Raw genomic sequence first — 22,674 nt, forward strand, 5'->3', positions numbered from 1 at the left:
TAGTCACTTTTGACTTTTAGGATTGCTACTTCCAATAGGTGGCGCTAGAGTTTGTCTCCTTCCTCCCTGTAGAGATTTGTCCATGAAACAAGAACACAAAGAGCCGGCTCCCTTCACTGAATAATGGCTGCCGCTTGCACCCCAGTGCGAGCCATTTGCAGTGTCTGAATGGCTCTCCCGGGGGATAAAACTAACATTTTTGGATGTCGTGTGTCAAGAAAAAAATAAAACAACACCCTACTCTCCTTCCCCCCGGGAATGCTCTCTTTATGGCTGGGTGGGTGGAGAGACGAACTGCCCGATCATTGACTTTCATAAAACTCGAGTTGAGCCCTTTCAGAGAGTCTGACTTGTTCGACTCAAGGACTGTGCACCCGAGCATTTTGGTGCTCACCAATCTCTAGCTCCCATCACTCCCATGTGACTTCATGGTGGGGTGCCAATGAGTTTTCATATGAACTGGAAGTCTACTGAAGACTGCCAAGGATGCCATCTTAGTTTTCTTGTGTAGCTCAGTCTGTGGGCTTCACAAGAAAAGACCACATTTTCTTTATATAAGGATATACTAATAGAATTGTATTAAATAGAAACAATATGGGTTCAGAACAAAAAGGGGACAAAAGAAAATGTTAAAAAAATAATAACAAAAGTATTAAAACTTTGCTTTTCATGCAGAAAACAAGCCCTTACACAGGTCCGTTGATGGAAAAATATAAAAGCTTCCAGAAAATAGCGGACCGAACCATTTTTTTTTCTTTTACAAATTACCATTTTTTTTTCTTTTATAATAAAACCCTCCCAAAAAACTAAACGTTTAGTATCGCCGTAACGGTACTGATCTTGGAAATCATGTTGCAAGGTCATTTTACTGTATAATAAGCACCATAAATATGAACCCCCCACGAAAAAAAAAATGGCGTAATTGTGTTTCTTTTTCCACCACACTTGGATTTTTTTCCCGTTTTTTGTACATTGCATGGGTAAACATATGGCATCAGCAAAACTACAGCTTTTCCAGCAAAAAATAAGCCCTCATACAGCTATGTCAATGACAAAAAAGTGAAGTTATGGCTTTTGGAAGAAAAGGGAAAAAAACCCAGCATAAATTAAAATTGTTCAAAACAAAAATGGGTTAAGATCCACACATATCAATTTGTTCTGCAGATTTTTTTTCCGCGATAACATTTGGTAAAATATCATCCACTTCACTGCGATCTTCATATGATCATGCAAATCCGCTGTGTATAAACAAGCTCTATAATTACGCAGATTGAAGTGTGAATTGTAATTTTATAATTGGCATCCATCTTTCTCGAAAAGTCATAAGTTAAAAAAAAAGCGCTAAAAATGTGTAGGGGTTAAGGGGGTAACTTGTAATTTCATATTGCATGGGAGTTCCACTAAAGGTGTTAATAAGAACACTGATGGTGTATTGTGTGCACATGCCATGAAAGGGGATACCCGATGCCACTCACTTCCATGATGTTACAACCACCCAAACCTGCCTAGATCCGTGTACGATTGGCAGGTATTGCAGATGTTTTTTTTCTGCAGGTGTGTGGGGTGGTATTATCATCGGCACCACTCACTTTCAATGTAAGGCCTCTTTCACATGTCCATGCAAAACACACATATTTTGCACGGTAGGTGGTGTAGGTGAGTATGCGTGTGTGTGTTCAGTGTGTGCTGTCAGTGTGCTCTCTGTGTGCTATCTGTGATAGCACATTGACAGCAGGAACTGCTACACTCATCTGTCCCTGGTGCTGATGTCTCCAGCGCTGCTGCTTCTTTCGGGTCCGCAGTGCAGTAAATATTCATGAGCATAATGAGTGGGCCTGGAAGCAAGTGACAGCACCGCCGAAGACAGCAGAGCTGGAAACAGGTGATTATAGAAAATAATTTTATTTCAAAGAGACGTGTTTTCTCCGGTACATGTCACACTGATATTACATGAATCACATCACTGTGCAATCTATGTGACTTCAGTGCTGCCAGAGAAAAATGGACTTGTCTCGGTGCGGAACACAGGGACACGCGTGTACGCCACACGGATACATGTCTGTGAGAATACACTGATGTGTGCGCAGACCCATTGATTTTACTGGGTCTGTGTATGTCTGTGTTTCCAGTACGTATGGAAACAGACATCATACGTACCAGAATCACGGATATGTGAAGGGTGCCTAAGAGGGCGCGGAGCTGGATAACCGCTTTAGTGTCGGGTCATTTGAGGGTCGGGGGGTTGTAACTCCGGCTTGTGCCAGATTAAAGGAACTGAGACTCTAGAAAGATGCTGTACTACTTTATTTTCTTTCTCTGGAGGTCAGATCGTTACTCATTATAGTCAATTGGTGGTAAAATAACTTTTAGACAAAGCCAAGCAGAGCTGAGAAGTAGTGGCACCGCTACCACTTCAGAGTAATGATCAGCGAGGGCATACAGGTCAGAGCCCACCAAGCAGACACTGATGGCATACCATAGTAATATTCGATCAATATCTGGCCAGAGAAAACCCTTATCAGCTCAAAGCATGTGCGCTAATTATCAGCAGCAACATCAAGGCTGCGGGCTCCCATTTTCTTTCTAACGACCACTTAATTTTATTTGCGTTGCCTTTAATTCCATGTGTTGATTGTCAGCTGTGTGGAAGGTTTTCAGCAGCTTCTCCAGTTTTGTTCTTTCTGGTAGTAAGAAAAAAAAAAGACTTTAATAAGTCACATAAAATAGGGACAGAAATTGTCCAACAGGTGAACGTCACGAGATACCTTCATTAGGAAGCGCCTGCAGATAGCCCGCCACTTCCTCAGGACTCAATGATTGTGCCAGAGCTGAAAGGTCAACCCAGCTCCCTCCGAAATGTCTCTGATACGTGGTCAGCTGCTTCTTATTTTCTTGGTTTCGGATATGAGAATATGTCACCGAAGGAACTGAAATGTCAAGGGAAAATGAATAACACCACTTTTAGGATATGTGCTGTCTCTGTAAAGGATCTTCCATTCACTTACGTGCAGAGATGTCATTAAACAGACGTTATATTCATCCTGCTCTCTAGTTAAGTGGAAACATCCAGCCTCCTACAAGCGACAGCTTACAGAGCTGGAATTTTACGTAAAGTGATGGCTCAGATGTACAATTATGGTGCATTAACACTGGTCGTTGGGGGACATTAAACAATTGCTGATCGGCTACATATAAGCTGGTTGCCAGTCATTGAATAGCCGTACGGACAGAATTACCGCATTGCCACGAGCACAGAACAATCGTTAATATAATGGATCTGTTCATTGTTGTCGGCAGCACATCCTGGTCACACATTGACGTGCTACAGAGAATTTCTAAAGAATAAAAATCATTTTACCAGATGAAGGTGTTTTGCTTTTTCATCAGATTAGAGCCCTGTTCAGACCTTCCTACAAAAGCTCGTTCCCGATTATTAGCCACTGTGAATGCCCCCTTGTTTTGCAAGTTACTGAGTAGCTATATTCAGTCCTAACCAACTTTCCGAAATAAAACAGCATTAGTGGCTTTTAGCCACTATAACAGCCCCAGATTTGCCTTACTTCACACTACCACTTCCAGGAGTGCAACCCTTCCAAATTGGAGATCAGTGAGGTGTAAGTGATTGGGCACAGCTGGTGAGGTCACCTCACAAACCAGAACATGCCCACTCTCCATTCTCTGATCAGGACACGGATAGGAGTAACCCAAGGTGAAAATACCCTAGTAACCAGGCTGGTCTAGATACTTTCGGCTCACCCTGACCTGTGAAGATACTTCTGGCTCACCCTGGCCAGTCTAGATACTTATAGCTCACCCTAGCCAGTCTAGATACTTCTGGCTCACCCTGACCCGTCTACATACTTTCGGCTCACCCTGGCCCGTCTACATACTTCCAGCTCACCCTGGCCCATCTACATACTTCTGGCTCACCCTGGCCCGTTTACATACTTCCGCCTCACCCTGGCCCGTCTACGTACTTCCGGCTCACCCTGGCCCATCTACATACTTCCGCCTCACCCTGGCCCGTCTACATACTTCCGCCTCACCCTGGCCCGTCTACATACTTCCGGCTCACCCTGGCCCATCTACATACTTCTAGCTCACCCTGACCCGTCTAGATACTTCTGGCTCACCTTGGCCAGTCTAGATACTTCTGGCTCACCCTGGCCTGTCTAGATACTTCTGCCTCACCCTGGCCCGTCTACATACTTCCGGCTCACCCTGGCCCGTCTACATACTTCTGGCTCACCCTGGCCCGTCTACATACTTCCGGCTCACTCTTGCCTGTCTACATACTTCCAGCTCACCCTGGCCCATCTACATACTTCTGGCTCACCCTGGCCCGTTTACATACTTCCGCCTCACCCTGGCCCGTCTACATACTTGCGGCTCACCCTGGCCCATCTACATACTTCCGCCTCACCCTGGCCCGTCTACATACTTCCGCCTCACCCTGGCCCGTCTACATACTTGCGGCTCACGCTGGCCCGTCTACATACTTGCGGCTCACCCTGGCCCGTCTACATACTTCCGGCTCACCCTGGCCCGTCTACATTCTTCCGGCTCACCCTGGCCCATCTACATGCTTCCGGCTCACCCTGGCCCGTCTACATACTTGCGGCTCACCCTGGCCCGTCTACATACTTCCGGCTCACCCTGGCCTGTCTACATACTTCCGGCTCACCCTGGCCCGTCTACATACTTCCGGCTCACCCTGGCCCGTCTACATACTTCCGGCACACCAAGGCCGGTCTAGATACTTTCGGCTCCAGTAATGACGGATTAACGCATGATCACTAAAGTCTGAAATGTGCTGCTGTGGTCATGTATCAAAGGGACATATTATCAGAATGGGCCAATTAACCGAGACTGGTCAGGGCCCATTAGAAGTCGAGATGTAGTTAGCTACTTGGGATGGGAGGTGCTTAGATTCTGTAAATTAACTGAATAGATCTTAGTCCTCTGCTGTCACACTCGTGGATCCTGTGTAGCTTGGTCCCTGGTCTACATCAGCACCAAAAAAAGATGATGTTACTCTTCAAACAGTCACAGGACCGCTGCGTCTAGTGATAAGTTGCAGTGGTTAAGTGACTGTGTGTCACTGTTGCAGCTTCTGTTGCCAAATCAGAACACAGATTGGCTTGGGCTACATCCAGAAAGATGACAGTAGACGAGTAGGATTTGTTTAGTTATTTTTTCACAGTCCACCCCATAGATAACGAGTACGTTTTTGCCTAGACAAGCCCTTTAAGCCTAACTGGATTGCCAAAAAGTACTTTGCTGCAGTCGGTTTCATCAGTGGCTCAAGCGGTCCTCCCCTGAAGCATTGTATTGTAGCTCTTCTTGGCTGCTGTGCATACAGTCCCAGACAGAAGTTCTGTCACTTATCCATGTTATGTAAAGAAAAGCTTATAACCTGATTTTAAATTCATCCATTGGTTTTATAAATTACTCTTTTGAAAGCTTAAACCCTCCCAAATTTGGTTTAGATTATGAAAATAAAGTTGCTGCAAAGCTGATATATTGATCATTTAATGAACACAGAAAGGTCAGATTTTGGCAAGACAAAAGTTTTGTCGCCCACAGAAAGTAATGTGAAATTCAAACAAATAATTAGCTTCTAATACAAAGATATGTTGCATAACATTGGTGAATGAAGTTGTGGTGCTATTGGAGCCATATTTAATATTTTGTGTGACTTCCATGAGTTTGAAGGACTGCATCCATGCGGTTCAACAATGATGCATACAATTTATTGATGAAGTCATCAGGAATAGCAAAGAATGCAGTCTGACATGCCTCCCAGAGTTCATCTAGATTCTTTGGTTTTGTCTTCCAAGCTTCCTCTTTCATCCTACCTCAAACATGCTGAGTAATATTCATGTCTGGTGACTGGGCTGGCCAGTCCTTGAGCACCTTGATCTTCTTTGCCAGGAGTAACTTTGTTGTAGAGATGGATGTAAGAGATGGAGCACCATCCTGCTGCAGAATTTGACCCCTTTTATGATTGGGAATGTAAGAGGTAGCTAATATTTCTTGATATTTTAGGCTATTGATATTGCCTTCCACCTTGCAAATGTTTCGCACACCCCATGCTGAATGTAACCCCAGACCATGATCTTTCCACTGCCAAAGTTAACTGTTTTCTGGGTATATTTAGGATCCATGCAGGCTCCAGTAGGTATCCTGCAGTATTTGCGGCGGCTGTGGTTTAATTCAACTGAAGATTCATCGGAGAAATCCACCTTCTGCCACTTTTCCAGCATCCATCTGTTTAGCAGGCTGTGGGACTTGGCAAATGCCACACGGTTTTTTAATTGCCTTTTGTTTAGTGTTGGCTTATGGGCACTGATTCAACCATGGAGGCCATTGCGAGACAGAATCCTACAAACTGTTCTAGTTGACACAGGGACTTGAGGTGACCAGGCCTGTTGGAGCTCTGCTGCAGTGGAAGAGGGTCTGGCTTTGAATTTTCTAACCAACAAAAATTCCTCCTGAGCAGTTGTCTTGTGGTGTCTGCCAGACCAGGGCTTGTCAAAAACCTCTCCAGTCTCTTCAAATCTTTTTTTAATTCTTTGTATTTGACGTAGACACATTTAAAGGTGCCAGCCACCTCTGCAGTGGATCTGGTCTTCAGCCTCTTGATTATCAAGGCTTCGGTCGCAGGGTGGATTTTTGGCATGTTGTCAGAGGTCAAGTTGCAGTTCAAGCGAAGGTCTGAGGTGCTGGGTTTCTTTTTATACACACCTACTAATTAACCAATCATTTAGTGAGCACAGGTGAGGATGTAAACTAGGATTGGGTGCATTATATGACAAGGCAACAAAACTTTTGTCTTGCTTAAGTCTGACCTTTCTGTGTTCATTAAATGATCAAAATTTCAGCTTTGCAGCAACTTTATTTTCATAACCTAAACCAAATTTGGGAGGGTTTCAGCTTTCAAAAGAGTAATTTATGAAACCAATGGATGAATTTAAAGTCAGGTTATAAGCTTTTATTTACATAACATGGATAAGCGACAGAACTTCTGTCAGGGACTGTACGCAAAAGCCCACCCGAAGTTCTGGATTGATTTCCCCTACAAGTCCCTGTACTGCTAATACGAATCCAAATTAGCCTTCATTTGGTAGTAAGCTTTGTGTCCCTTTTCTATGTTAAGAAAATGATGCTTACCAACTCCTTTAGTCAAAAGATGTCGATTTGCGTAACACCCATACTTCCGGGTGAAATCATCCAGTTTAGGACAATGGGGTTGTTCTTGATAATTAAACCTTGATTCTGTGGCCAGGGGTTTAGGAACATCATTTCTCCAGTTTGGAGATGTATCAAGAGCATATTTCACCTGATAACCTATATGTGAGAACACAAAGTGGAAGAAGATGCAACATGGAGAAGAATTAGCATAGTGGCTAATCAATACCGTAGGTGGTTGCTTTTTATCTCGATATGACATCTTTATTGCTACCTAACACTAATGTAATTCCAGAGATTGTGCAGGATAATAATTTGTTGTACAAAATGAGAAAAAAATGAAAAGAAAATTATACTATAAATGTGGTATTAAAAAAAAAACAGTCCTGTCAGGTTAAAAAAAAATTACGCAATCATTATTTTGGCAGCCCAACAAAAGAAAAGCCCTGCACGGTTGTTAAGCAAACATGTCAATTGACAGATAATATGAAAAAAAGACTCATGATGAAACTATGTGCAGCCGATGATGCCCGTGGCAAGGATTAAAGGGGTCAACTGCGGTCAGACGATGGGTGTGTAGGTCATTTCTGAAGTGGCATTTGTTTACTATTTCTGATTTTCGGACTATTTCCAAGTTACAAGACATGAATATTTGCCAATAATAATTCTTCTCTCCACTCCCATTCAGAATTCTGCCGCCTTCCTGTAGACACTATACTCAATAGTTTGTTTTTTTATATGGATCATCAATGTTCAGGATAAGAGGATACCTCCAAGAGTCAGTGAAAAAAAAATAGTAAAAGTGCCCATATACATAAGGCCCCTTCACATGTCCGTGAATCTGGTACATGTGACGTTCGTTTTCATACGTACCGGACAAAAGGACATACGTAGACCCATTAAAATTAATGGGTCTGCGCACAGATCAGTGTTTTCATACGGATGTGTGTCTGTGTGGAGCACACGCGTGTCTGTGTGCTCCACAAGGCAACATGTCTGTCTTTCTCCGGCAGCACAGGTGTAACACGGACTACACACTGATGTGCTCCGTGTGACATCAGTGTGACACGGACCGGAGAAAACATGTGTCTTTGAAATAAAATGCTTTTCTATACTCGCCTGTCTTCAGCGCTGCTGTCTTCGGCGCTGCTGTCACTTACTTCCGGGCCTGCTCATTATGCTCATGAATATTCCCTGCAACTTGTGATGTACATTATTGTGACATGTTGTATGCAGGGTGTATAGATCGGGCTCATGAGCAGATGCCTTCTGTGTTACACAGCTGACATCTATTTGTATCAGAAGCACCAGTATATGGGAAGTTGAGTAAAATTTATATATTTCTTTAAATAAACGTTAAAACTTTTTTTTATTACATTTCTTTTTTTTATTTCCCTCATAATAATTAACCCTGTGATTATTTGATAGCTTGTGCTGTACACTGCAATATTTCAGTATAGTAAATCACATTCTACTAAGAAACCGAATTAAAGGCTGGGCTTCATGTGAATATAAAGATGGTGGTAACAGGGGCCTTAACTAGTTGTCACGCTCCCCGGCTCCCCTGTCACGCTCTCCGGCTCCCCTGCCACGCTCCCCGGCTCTCCTGCCACGCTCCCCGGCTCCCCTGCCTCGCTCCCCGGCTCCTCTGCCAGGCGTCCCCCACTCCACAGCCTCCATGCCCCATCACCTGCGGTCCCCAGGCAGCCCGGTCCCCGCTCCCGGCGCCCGTCGGCAACTCTGCTCCAGCCCGGCTCTCCTGCCTCCTGTTCACCGCTCCCTGCTCTGGCTTCTGGCACCCGGGCCTCGCGCATGCGCATTAGGGCGCACGCACGGTCATTGACCCTCTCTTAAAGGGCCAGTGTCCTCCAACAGGATATTGAAGAATCAGGTACAGGGTATATAGGGAGATCCTTTCCAAGTGGGCGGGGCCTGTTCTTCGTGTTTTGCTAAGCTAGGAGTCAGGTCTCCTTGTGTCTTGTGGTATACTTACCTATCTCTCTCCTAGAGCCGCTCCTGCCTCGCCAACCGGTCCTGACGATACCCGAACCCCGAACGGTGACGGTCTGCCATCCCGTTAGTTCATACCATCTCCGATCCCTGTGGTGACCCGTCTTCTCGCTCCGTCGGTTCCGGACTCTGCCTGACATCATCTCGGCCTCCGAACCTGAGCTCCGTCACCCGGACTACCTACAGTGACTCCGTGGTCCCAGGGACTTCTACACTCCACTCCTCTGAACGGACTGTCCTGCTACCCGTAGTGCTCCGGCTAACGGGCACCTTGCCTTCGGTGAGGTGTTCAGCCCAGTGGATCCACCTCCTGGGTCTGCCCGTCCACCTGGCCCTAACACTAGTCCTCAGCAGCCATGATATCTCATCGCAAAAGGACAAATGGGCACCCACCCAGATCACAACCATATGAATACTGTCTGAGAGTCATGGCATCATCTTAGTGGTTAAATACCAGCGATCGGATCCATCTCTGGTCATTGCTATTAGGCTGGACTCACGCGAACATATGAAAAAACGGTCCCATTCTCGTTCGCAAGAGTAGGACGATTTTTTTCTCACTTGTCATAAGTGTGCTGTCAGAGTGCTGTCAGTGTGCTGTCTGTATGCAATCCATTTTTTTCTCAGCAGCTATTAATCATTACAGTCATGTACAGGAGCATTTACAGTGTTCTGTGTTACATGATAGAATTGTATTTAGAAAAACAGACGTCACTAGGATGGTCCATGTGCCGTCCGTGTGACATCCGTTTTTTCCTCAAACCCATTGACTTGTATTGGCGAGTCTCAGATGTATTCTGGATCAAATCTCAGCATGTTGTGACTTTCCTTGCATCCAGAATCTGCATGCGAGAAAAGCTCTGCCTCATTGATTAACATTGGTCCGAGTGCAATGCAAGATTTTCTCGCATTGCACTCGTCCGTTTTTCACGCTCGTGTGAGCGTGCCCTTAGAGGCAGATGCTGACTGTTGACACAGCAGGCACTTCCCATGTGCCAGAAATATATGTCACAGATTTTGAACAGGTTAAAGAGTTGTGCTAGGGTCATTTGTGCCAAATTTATCATTGAGGTGTGACATCTTATAAATATGGAGTGCTGATTACGTATATCTGGTTTACAACCACAATCGAGCACCTACCTTGCGGCGTTCCTAAATAGTCCCCTTTATATGTAGACTGATATTGGGACTTCATGACTCTTTGCACCTCTTCAATTGTTGGAGGCTTAATCCATGGAGAGCGGCTGTCCTGGGAGATTCCCTTCTCCTCATGGGGTAACTTCCAGGCCGAAAAAGTCTGAAGATGAAAAAATTTACTAAAGAAAGACATACACAGACATAGACATACCTGTAAGGAGCTTCGAAAACTAAACCTCCATTTGCATGTTGCAAGCAACGTAATTTTGCAAACAACAAACAACAGCTTTGATGTCCACATAAGAGATGCAGCTAACAACAAACAATAGTTTGCTCGCTTTGCCGGCTGATTGCTGCCATGTTAACACAGGGGCCGATGATTGTGAATGAATAGTCCTAAGGTCGATAATTTGGCCAATCATTGGCCTCATCCTACCTCCTAGGTACGTAATAGACATAGAGAACCATAGTAAGAATGGTAGCCTACATGACAAGCTAAATGTATAATGAATATGCATCATAAAAATGAATTATTGAATGAATTAACATGTTGCCTTCCCTAATCTGTGGTTTACACCCTAATATATCATAAATATTAGGTCGGAAAGGGTCCGACAACTGGCATCTCCACCAATCAGCTGGTATCACCTCTCTTCTGCAGCTGGGTATAAACTTGAACAAACCAAAACAACTAAAGCCTGGTTTACACGTAATTTCGCATACGATATCGTATGCGATTTGCAACGCCCCCATCGTATGTGTGGCACGTTCAATTTGTTGAACGTGCCGCACAAACGATTAACCACCGTCACACGTACTTACCTTCCATACGACCTCGATGTAAGCGGCGAACGTCCACTTCCTGGAGTGGGAGGGACGTTCGGCGTCACATCGACGTCACGCGGCAGCCGGCCAATAGAAGCGGAGGGGCGGAGCTGAGCGGGATGTAAACATCCCTCCCACCTCCTTCCTTCCGCATTGTGGGCCGGGAGCCGCAGGACACAGGTAAGATCTGTTCATCGTTGCAATGTGTGCTACCCCGGTTACGATGAACAATCTGACGTGCAATTCTAGACAAAGGTACGATGTGTATGCGATGAACGTTTTAACGTTCAATCACAATCGCACGTACCTGTCACACACTGCAATGTAACTTACGATGCTGGATGTGCGTCACTTACGACGTGACCCCGCCAACACATTGTAAGATACATTGCAGCGTGTAAAGCAGGCTAAAGCTTCATACACTGTGTAGTGACTAGTCTCAGGTAATGCAGCTTTGTTCCTATTAAACTTCTAACCAAAAGTGCTTGACAATGGCCATCACAAAGTGGACTGAGTTGTGCTGTTATGTCTCTGTTCAGATTTGGCCACCGGTGAAGGTGATAACATCTGGAAAGCCAGATGTTGGTCCCCAAGTCATTAGCTATGATCTGCAGGGAAAGAAGGTAATGTGTAACACCAGCGGCCCTGCAGTGAGGACACCTTCGCACTCACCCTTTTGGTTGCTCTGCATCGTCTCTAATCCTCACTCCTGCTACTGAGGCCTACGCACGCGCACAGATCTCCTGGAATCACACTTATTAGGATTTTACTTAGGTTTTAATTTTTTTATTCACATTTATAATTTTACATACTTTTTTTCCCCTCTATATTATCCTTACTTATGCCTGTGGCACCACATATTTATGTGTTACCATTACCAATACACACATGTATTAACACGAGTTCTAATCTCCTATACATGATGTTTTTTCCTTTCTTACTGTTTTTTCTTGACCCTTTACTATGATCCTATTTTTCTTTGCATTAATATAATGCAGAGCCCATAGTCCTTCATATACTATAATGCACCCCCCATAGTCCTCCATATAGTATAATGCACCTCCATATAATATAATGCAATACCCATAGTCCTCCATATAGTATAATGGACCTCCATATATAATGCACAGCCAACAGTCCTCCATCTAGTATAATGAGCAGCCAATAGTCCTCCATATAGTATAAAGCACAGCCCATAGTCCTTCATATAGTATAATGCACAGCCCATAGTCCTTCATATAGTATAATGCACAGCCCATAGTCCTTCATATAGTATAATGCACAGCCCATAGTCCTTCATATAGTATAATGCACAGCCCATAGTCCTTCATATAGTATAATGCACTCCAATATATAATGCACAGCCCATAGTCCTTCATATAGTATAATGCACAGCCCATAGTCCTTCATATAGTATAATGCACAGCCCATAGTCCTCCATATAGTATAATGCACTCCAATATATAATGCACAGCCCATAGTCCTCCATATAGTATAATGCACAGCCCATAGTCCTCCATATAGTATAATGCACTCCAATATATAATGCACAGCCCATAGTCCTTCATATAGTATAATGCACAGCCCATAGTCCTTCATATAGTATAATGCACAGCCCATAGTCCTTCATATAGTATAATGCACAGCCCATAGTCCTCCATATAGTATAATGCACTCCAATATATAATGCACAGCCCATAGTCCTCCATATAGTATAATGCACTCCAATATATAATGCACAGCCCATAGTCCTTCATATAGTATAATGCACCCCCCATAGTCCTCCATATAGTATTATGCGCCCCTATATATAATGCACAGCCCATAGTCCTTCATATAGTATAATGCACCCCCCATAGTCCTCCATATAGTATAATGCACCCCTATATATAATGCACATCTCATAGTCCTCCATATAGTATAATGCACCCCTATATATAATGCACAGCCCATAGTCATCTATATAGTATAATGCACAGCCCATAGTCCCCATATAGTATAATGCACCTCCATCTATATATATACTGTAATTGCCTTATTCTGTCTGTCTGTCTGTCTGTCTTGCTCCAAAATTGTGTCACCGTGACAGTGTCGTTACAGTGACAACTGTCGGATTGGCCGCTGGGCTCGGCATGGCCCCGCCCCAGCACGGATTGGCCGCTCGCCTCGGCCTGGCCCCGCCCCCCGCATGGATTAGTTGTTCGCTCCAGCGTACACCGGCTCCCGGTACACATGTGCAGGGAGCCGGCATACGCTGACGTCTCGCCCGCTCGCCCCCGCCACACGTTGGCACACTCGGCCCCGCCCCCGGCGGACATAACCTTGCGATGCTGGGATCCTGACGGAGCCAGTGTACGCTGGTAACCATGATACACATCGCGTAACTATAGGAAGCGCTTCCCTTAGTTACCCGATGTGTATCATGGTTACCAGCGTACACCGGCTCCCGGTACACATGTGCAGGGAGCCGGCATATGCTGACGCCTCACCCGCTCAGCCCCGCTCCAGCGTACACCGGCTCCCGGTACACATGTGCAGGGAGCCAGCATACGCTGACGCCTCGCCCGCTCAGCTCCACCCCCGGCACACGTTGCCCCGCTCGGACCCGCCCCTGGCGGCCCCAGCATGGGGGATAGAGCATGATGGGGGGGTGTGCAGCATGGGGGATGGAGCACGATGGGGGATGTGCAGCAAGGAGGATGGAGCATGATGGGGGGTGCGCAGCATGGGGGATGGAGCACGATGGGGGGTGCGCAGCATGGGGGATGGAGTACAATAGGGGGTGCGCAGCATGGGGGATGGAGCACGATGGGGGGTGCGCAACATGGGGGATGGAGCACGATGGGGGGTGCGCAGCACGATGGGGGTGCGCAGCATGGGGGATGGAGCATGATGGGGGGTGCGCAGCATGGGGGATGGAGCACGATTGGGGGTGTGCAGCATGTCGGATGGAGCACGATGGGGGGTGCGCAGCATGGGGGATGGAGTACAATAGGGGGTGCGCGGCATGGGGGATGGAGCACGATGGGGGGTGCGCAGCATGGGGGATGAAGCACGATGGGGATGCGCAGCATGGGGGATGGAGCATGATGGGGGGGTGCGCAGCATGGGGGATGGAACACAATGGGAGGTGCGCAGCATGGGAGATGGAGCACGATGGGAGGTGTGCAGCATGGGAGATGGAGCACGATGAGGGGTACGCAGCATGGGGGATGGAGCACCATGAGGGGTGCACACCTCCCCCCAAAACACACACACACACTGCCACACGCGCACCGCACAACACACCACACACACACTGGGAACCACAAACACCACCCTACACAGACACCCACACACACACAGACAACGCCGCACACACACAACACCCAACACACAAACACCGCGGCATACATAAATATACGCACATACCGCACAACACACACACTGCACAAAACATACCTCCCCCCAAAACACACACACGCACTCCACACCCACACAAACCGTGCAACACACACAGCACCACACACACAGAATGCTGCAGACACACAGCGCTCCACAAACAACGCAACACACAACGCAACACACATACAACACCGCTCTCATCCCCCCCCCCACACCCAGACAACATTCAGAACATTTACAGCGCCCTACACAAACACTGGCAACTACACACAACAACATCTATATATATAACAGAAATCATACATTAACTACACAATATGTAAATTCTAGAATACCCGATGCGTTAGAATCGGGCTACCTTCTAGTATAATATAATGCAATAACCATATAGTATAATGCACCCTCCATAGTCCTCCATATAGTATAATGCACCTCCATATATAATGCACAGCCCACAGTCTTCCATCTAGTATAGTATAATGCACAGCCCATAGTCCTCCATCTAGTATAATGCACAGCCCATAGTCCTCCGTCTAGTATAATGCACAGCCTATAGTCCTTCATATAGTATAATCCACAACCCATAGTCCTCCATATAGTATAACGCATCCACATATATAATGCACAGCCCATAGTCAGCCATATAGTATAATGAACACCGCATAGTCATCCATGGAGTATTATAGCCACCGTGTACTCACTGATTTAAAAAAATAAAAATAAATACTCATCTCCTTGGTCCTCTGCTACCCTGGTTTCCGCAGGGAGCATTTTGCAGCTGTGTTTTCACTGCTCTCCACAGCAGGCGCGATGAAGTTATGTAATCACACCTGCTGCACTGAACGTGAGATCTTAGGCTTCTGTCAGACGTCCGTGTTTCAAGTACGTGTGACATCAGTTTTTTTCACGGATGTCACATGTACCCATGTTATTCTATGGGCTAACTTACACGTCCATATTTTCACACAGACCGTGTGACCCTGCACGTACATACGCAGACATGTCCGTTTTATCCTCCAGCAGCACAGCTGTCACACGGATCGCACACTGATGTGATCCATGTGACATCAGTGTGACACTACCGGAGAAAACCCATGTCTTTGAAATAAAGTGATTTTCTACACTCACCTGTCTTCACCTGTCTTCACCGCTGCTGTCTTCGGCGTTGATGTCACTTGCTTCCGATCCCTGCTCATTATGTTCATGCATATTCCCTGCACCAAAGATCTAGAAGCAGCAGCATCGCCGGGGACAGGTAAATATCCATCAAGCAGTGACATCAGGAGGTCATTGGAGTACCAAATGAACTTGGATGACCTCCTGACAACACCGCGGGTGTCGCGACAGTGACTTCGCGGGTTCATCAGAGTTCATTGGTAACTCCGATGAACCTGTGATGTTACTGCCACGACACCTGCGGTAACGCGGGTGTCGCTGGGGTGTTGTCAGGAGGTCATCTAAGTTCATTGGATACTTTTCATTTCAATAATTTCTCTTTATATGTCTTTTCAGGTTCGCTTTTGGGGAATGTCGTGGGACCACACAAAGGATTACGTCAGAACTTTTGTATTTTTAAAAAAATAAATAAATAAATAAATTGGTGAATGAAGGCTGGAGTCGGGGGATTTTGTTCAAATAAACTTTTTTATTCTCCTTTAAACTTCTGGATTAGTAATGAAGGTGTCTGCTAGATGCCACCCATTACTAATACCAGGGCTTGATGCCATCTGTAGCTGGTATCAACTCCACAAATATTACCCTGTTTGCCACAGTACCAGGGCAACGGAAAGAGCCGTGTCCAGCACCAGAATTGGCGCATCTAATGGATGCACCAATGGATGCCCCAATGGATGCACCACTTCTGGGCCAGCTGCGGGCTGCTATTGTTAGGCTGGAAATGGCCAAATAATCATAGCTCTTTCCATCCTAATAATATTAGCACCCAGTTGTCTGCTGTACCTTAGCTGGTTTTAGGAAAATGGAGGGGATCCCACGTCATTATTTTTTTTTCTAAATAAAAAAATGTAATAAATATGTGTGTAATCCCTTCTATTTTTAATAAGCAGCCAAAGTACAGCAGACAGCTGAGGGTTACAGCCTGCAGTTGCTGCTGTTCCTGCGCTAGATATGAATATTGGGTGGGACTCCACATCATTTTTTTTATTATTAAAAAATAAAAATGCTGTAAAACAGCTGGCCAAGCTAGCTACTTCTATATCTACTGATCTATTCTATCTATTTTTTCTTTCTGTCTATTTTATATGTTCTTTATTATTTTCTTTCTTTATATCTCTTTATCTATTTTATCTGTTCTATCTATCTTTCTATATCTATCTAGAATTTTTCAGGCTTTGCCTATCTTTTACACATTAAAAAAACATTAATTTCAGTATCATGCATTTTTTAGCGGTACCAGTCACGTGTGTGACACACAGATGTCACACGGATGACACACTGATCTCACACGGATGACCATACCAGTACGTGCGGCTTGTACGTGTTTAAACACGGACGTCTGAAAGATGCAGTGGGAAAATGAAAGAAGGAGAGGAAGCGGATGCTTTAATTATTATTATTATTATTATCATTATTATTATCTTTAATTATTACATTCAATTGTATAGGCATCCGCAATGCCAATACATTTAAAAATGTGATGGCAGAGGATGGACTAGTGTCGGAGCTGGCACCGGGCACCCCATTCACAGGCCCCGTAGCGGCTGCGTGGTCTCCCTCCATTGGTGGTCCATTACTGTTTCCAACTTAAATAGAGGGAAATATAGACTGCTGATTTACGGGAAAGGAAAAGCATGAGCCAGAAACGAAACTTAGCCTTCAAAAATGCAAAGATAATTGATGAATGACAGATGTACGTGAGATAAGAATCTGCAGTGAATAGCCTTTGGCATGGCTTCATCTGAGATTACAAAACAATTCTGTTTTTTTTTGGGTTTTTTTCATTTCTTTCAAGGGTGGAGAACCTTTGAGATTGCTCAGATCATTCTGAAAACGATGCACACCCCTGCAAGAAATCTGATTGCTGCATTTTATATTCTAGATTAATTTGAAACAAAGAGTTTCTATCATTAAAAAAAAAAACAAAAAAAAACAACAGACAACATCATATTGTAATTTAACCACTTGAAAGAATTGGGATGGTGTTAATGTCCATTAAAAAAAAACATTTTTTATTATCAAAATGTAAAAACATCTATACATACATTAAAGATAAACTAGGGTCAATCTTTTCCACACAGGCACAGAGCCAGTGCTCTATAATAGTTCAATCAATATCAGCTTCACAATACAAATATAAACAATTATGGTATTTACGAATCGTGAAGAAAAAGGTGAAACGCGCGTCGGGATATAGGACAGCCAGGCTCGGCACAACAATTACAGTCCAGGGCACTTCACATTACACGGTAATGTAATTTGACAATCTGAACCACAGGCAATTATATGATATCTTAGATGGGCTGTAACCTACATTAACTGGTTACAAGTAAAGTTACAATGGATTTAGGTTACAGTAACCAATTATAAGGCATGATACACCAAGACATTTGCCTCTTGGTTAATAGTAAATATGCTATTTAGTTATCATTCCATATTTGTTTATATTTGTACTAGAAGGTGGCCCGATTCTACGCATCGGGTATTCTAGAATTTACGTATTGTGTAGTTAATGTATGATTTTTGTTATATATATCTATATATATAATTGCCTTATTCTGTCTGTCTGTCTGTCTGTCTTGCTCCAAAATTGTGTCCTTACGGTGACACAAAGCTGATTGGCCGCTGAGCTCGCCATGGCCCCGGCCCCCCGCACGGATTGGCCGCTCGCCCAGGCTCTGCCCCCACACGGATTGGCCGGCCGCTCGCCCAGGCTCCGCCCCCACACGGATTGGCCTCTCGCCCCGGCACCCTGCACGCATTGGCAACTCGGCCACGCCCCGCCCCCTCACGCAATACATGCTCGCTCTGGCCCCGCCCCCCGCACGCATTCCCCGAACCGACACGGACCCACGACTCCCAGGTGAGACTGTACCCCCGGGAGCACACATCAGCGTACGCCGCCAACCCAGCCAACACATACCCTCGCATTGCTGGGGTTGCTGCCGTATGCTGGTGTGGGCTCCCGTGCGAGCGGGGGACGGGATACGCTGGTAACCATGGTAGCATAGTTACCAGCGCATCAAGGTCCTGCAGCGGCGGAACATACACACACGCACACACATAACAACACACACACACACACATCAGATCACACTCGCTCTCACACACACCTCACACACACATCAGATCGCATCCACACACTCACAACATCCTGGGATATCGCTTGCTTCTCGGTGGCGATACTGTGCAGTGACCTTCCAGGACCTGCCGGAGGATCACATGGCCAGAAGCATGTGGTATCTCCGGATGTTGTGAGTGTGAGCGCGTATGTGCGATATCGTCAGTGTGTGTGTGAGTGTATGCGATCGGATGTGTGTGAGTGTGTTCTGATGTGTGAGTGTGTGTGAGTGTATGCGATCAGATCTGTGAGTGTCAGCAGAGGAGCACGGCGTGCTGGGGGAGGCTGGGAGGAGAGAGGCTGATCCTGGGGAAGGCTGGGAGGGGGAGGCTGATGCTGGGGGAGGCTGGGAGGAGAGAGGCTGATGCTGGGGTAGGCTGATGCTGGGGTAGGCTGATGCTGGGGTAGGCTGGGAGGGTGTAGGCTGATGCTGGGGGAGGCTGAGAGGAGAGAGGCTGATGCTGGTGGAGGCTGGGAGGAGAGAGGCTGATGCTGGGGGAGGCTGGGAGGGGGAGGCTGATGCTGGGGGAGGCTGGGAGGAGGGAGGCTGGGAGTAGAGAGGCTGATGCTGGGGGAGGCTGGGAGGGGGAGGCTGATGCTGGGGGAGGCTGGGAGGAGAGAGGCTGATGCTGGGGTAGGCTGATGCTGGGGTAGGCTGATGCTGGGGGAGGCTGGGAGGGTGTAGGCTGATGCTGGGGGAGGCTGAGAGGAGAGAGGCTGATGCTGGGGGAGGCTGGGAGGAGAGAGGCTGATGCTGGGGGAGGCTGGGAGGGGGAGGCTGATGCTGGGGGAGGCTTGGAGGAGGGAGGCTGGGAGTAGAGAGGCTGATGCTGGGGGAGGCTGGGAGGGGGAGGCTGATGCTGGGGGAGGCTGGGAGAAGAGAGGCTGATGCTGGAGGAGGCTGGGAGGAGAGAGGCTGATGCTGGGGGAGGCTGGAAGGAAAGAGGCTGATGCTGGGGGAGGCTGGGAGGCGAGAGGCTGATGCTGGGGGAGGCTGATGCTGGGGGAGGCTGGTTGGGGGAGGCTGGGAGGAGGGAGGCTGAGAGAAAAGAGGCTGAAAGAAGAGAGGCTGATGCTGGGGGAGGCTGAGGCTGGGAGGAGAGAGGCTGATGCTGGGGACAGAGACTGATGCTGGGGACAGAGAGGCTGATGCTGGGAGGAGAGAGGCTGATCCTGGGAGGAGAGAGGCTGATGCTGGGGGCAGAGAGGCTGATGCTGGTGCAGCATGGGGGATGGAGCACGATAGGGGGTGCACAGCATAGGGGATGGAGCACGATGGGGAGTGCGCAGCATGGGGGATGGAGCACATTTGGGAGTGCGCAGCATGGCGGATGGAACACGTTTGGGAGTGCGCAGCATGGCGGATGGACCACGTTTGGGAGTGCGCAGCATGGCGGATGGAGCACGTTTGGGAGTGCGCAGCATGGCGGAAGGAGCACGTTTAGGAGTGCGCAGCATGGCGGATGGAGTACGTTTGGGAGTGCGCAGCATGGCGGATGGAGCACGTTTGGGAGTGCGCAGCATGGCTGATGGAACACGTTTGGGAGTGCGCAGCATGGCGGATGGAGCACGTTTGGGAGTGCGCAGCATGGAGGATGCAGCACGATGGGGAGTGCGCAGTATGGCGGATGGAGCATGTTTGGGAGTCCGCAGCATGGCGGATGGAGCACGTTTGGGAGTGCGCAGCATGGCGGATGGACCACGTTTGGGAGTGTGCAGCATGGCGGATGGAGCACGTTTGGGAGTGCGCAGCATGGCGGATGGAGCACGTTTGGAAGTGCGCAGCATGGGAGATGGAGCACGATGGGGAATGCGCAGCATAGGGGACGGAGCACGATGGGGAGTGCGCAGCATGGGGGATGGAGCACGATGGGGGGTGCACACCTCCCCCCAACACACACACAACACACCACACACACACTGGGAACCACAAACACCGCCCTACACAGACACCCACACACACAGACAACACTGCACACACACAACACCCAACACACAAACACCGCGGCATACATAAATATACGCACATACCGCACAACACACACATTGCACAAAACATACCTCCCCCAAAACACACCACTCGCACACAAACCGCGCAACACACACACACACAACGCTACAGACACACAGTGCTCCACAAACAACGCAACACACGCAACACACATACAACACCGCTCTCACACCCCGCCACACCCAGACAACACCCAGAACATGTACAGCGCCCTACACAAACACTTGGTAACTACACACAACATCTATATATATACACTAGAAGGTGGCCCGATTCTACGCATCGGGTATTCTAGAATTTACGTATTATGTAGTTCATGTATGATTTTTGTTATATATATATATAGATGTTGTGTGTAGTTACCAAGTGTTTGTGTAGGGCGCTGTACATGTTCTGGGTGTTGTCTGGGTGTGGCGGGGGGTGAGAGCGGTGTTGTATGTGTGTTGCGTTGTTTGCGGAGCGCTGTATGTCTGTAGCGTTGTGTGTGTGTGTGTGTTGCGCGGTTTGTGTGGGTGTGGTGTGTTTTGGGGGGAGGTATGTTTTGTGCAATGTGTGTGTTGTGCGGTATGTGCGTATATTTATGTATGCCGCGGTGTTTGTGTGTTGGGTGTTGTGTGTGCAGCGTTGTCTGTGTGTGTGGGTGTCTGTGTAGGGCGGTGTTTGTAGTTCCCAGTGTGTGTGTGGTGTGTTGTGTGTGTGTTGGGGGGAGGTGTGCACCCCCCATCGTGCTCCATCCCCCATGCTGCGCACTCCCCATCGTACTCCATCCCCTATGCTGCGCATTCCCCATCGTGCTCCATCTCCCATGCTGCGCACTCCCAAATGTGGTCCATCCGCCATGCTGCGCACTCCCAAACGTGCTCCATCCGCCATGCTGCGCACTCCCAAACGTGCTCCATCCGCCATGCTGCGCACTCCCAAACGTGCTCCATCCGCCATGCTGCGCACTCCCAACCGTGCTCCATCCGCCATACTGCGCACTCCCCATCGTGCTGCATCCTCCATGCTGCGCACTCCCAAACGTGCTCCATCCGCCATGCTGCGCACTCCCAAACGTGCTCCATCCGCCATGCTGTGCACTCCCAAACATGCTCCATCCACCATGCTGCGCACTCCCCATCGTGCTCCATCCCCCATGCTGCGCACCCTCCATCGTGCTCCATCCCCCATGCTGCACCAGCATCAGCCTCTCTCCTCCCAGCATCAGCCTCTCTCCTCCCAGCATCAGCCTCTCTCCTCCCAGCATCAGCCTCTCTGTCCCCAGCATCAGCCTCTGACCCCAGCATCAGCCTCTCTCCTCCCAGCCTCAGCCTCCCCCAGCATCAGCCTCTCTTCTCTCAGCCTCTCTTCTCTCAGCCTCCCTCCTCCCAGCCTCCCCCTCCCAGCCTCCCCCAGCATCAGCCTCCCCCAGCATCAGCCTCTCGCCTCCCAGCCTCCCCCAGCATCAGCCTCTCTCCTCCCAGCCTCCCCCAGCATCAGCCTCTCTCCTCCCAGCCTCCTCCAGCATCAGCCTCTCTCCTCCCAGCCTCCCCCAGCATCAGCCTCCGCCTCCCAGCCTCCCCCAGCATCAGCCTCTCTACTCCCAGCCTCCCTCCTCCCAGCCTCCCCCAGCATCAGCCTCCCACTCCCAGCCTCCCCCAGCATCAGCCTCTCTCCTCCCAGCCTCCCCCAGCATCAGCCTCTCTCCTCCCAGCCTCCCCCAGCATCAGCCTCCCCCTCCCAGCCTCCCACAGCATCAGCCTCTCTACTTCCAGCCTCCCTCCTCCCAGCCTCCCCCAGCATCAGCCTCCCCCTCCCAGCCTCCCCCAGCATCAGCCTC

The 22,674-nt window shown here is 47.9% G+C and overlaps 1 protein-coding gene across 1 annotated transcript in view; it reads right to left on the reverse strand.

Moving 5' to 3' along the window:
• Positions 1-264: 264 nt before the first annotated feature.
• TEX26 (testis expressed 26) overlaps positions 265-22,674 on the reverse strand; it is a 62,183-nt gene continuing 39,773 nt past the window's right edge. Inside the window, exons 5-8 of the mRNA XM_075334613.1 lie at positions 10,342-10,498; positions 7,174-7,350; positions 2,766-2,927; positions 265-2,681 (exon numbers count right to left, since the gene is read on the reverse strand). Coding sequence (XP_075190728.1) covers positions 2,584-2,681; positions 2,766-2,927; positions 7,174-7,350; positions 10,342-10,498 — 594 coding nt within the window. The 3' untranslated portion in view covers positions 265-2,583. The remainder of the gene's footprint in view (positions 2,682-2,765; positions 2,928-7,173; positions 7,351-10,341; positions 10,499-22,674) is intronic.

The sequence above is a fragment of the Anomaloglossus baeobatrachus genome, chromosome 2 (assembly GCF_048569485.1).
Source record: "Anomaloglossus baeobatrachus isolate aAnoBae1 chromosome 2, aAnoBae1.hap1, whole genome shotgun sequence".
NCBI classification, from domain to species: Eukaryota; Metazoa; Chordata; class Amphibia; order Anura; family Aromobatidae; genus Anomaloglossus; species Anomaloglossus baeobatrachus.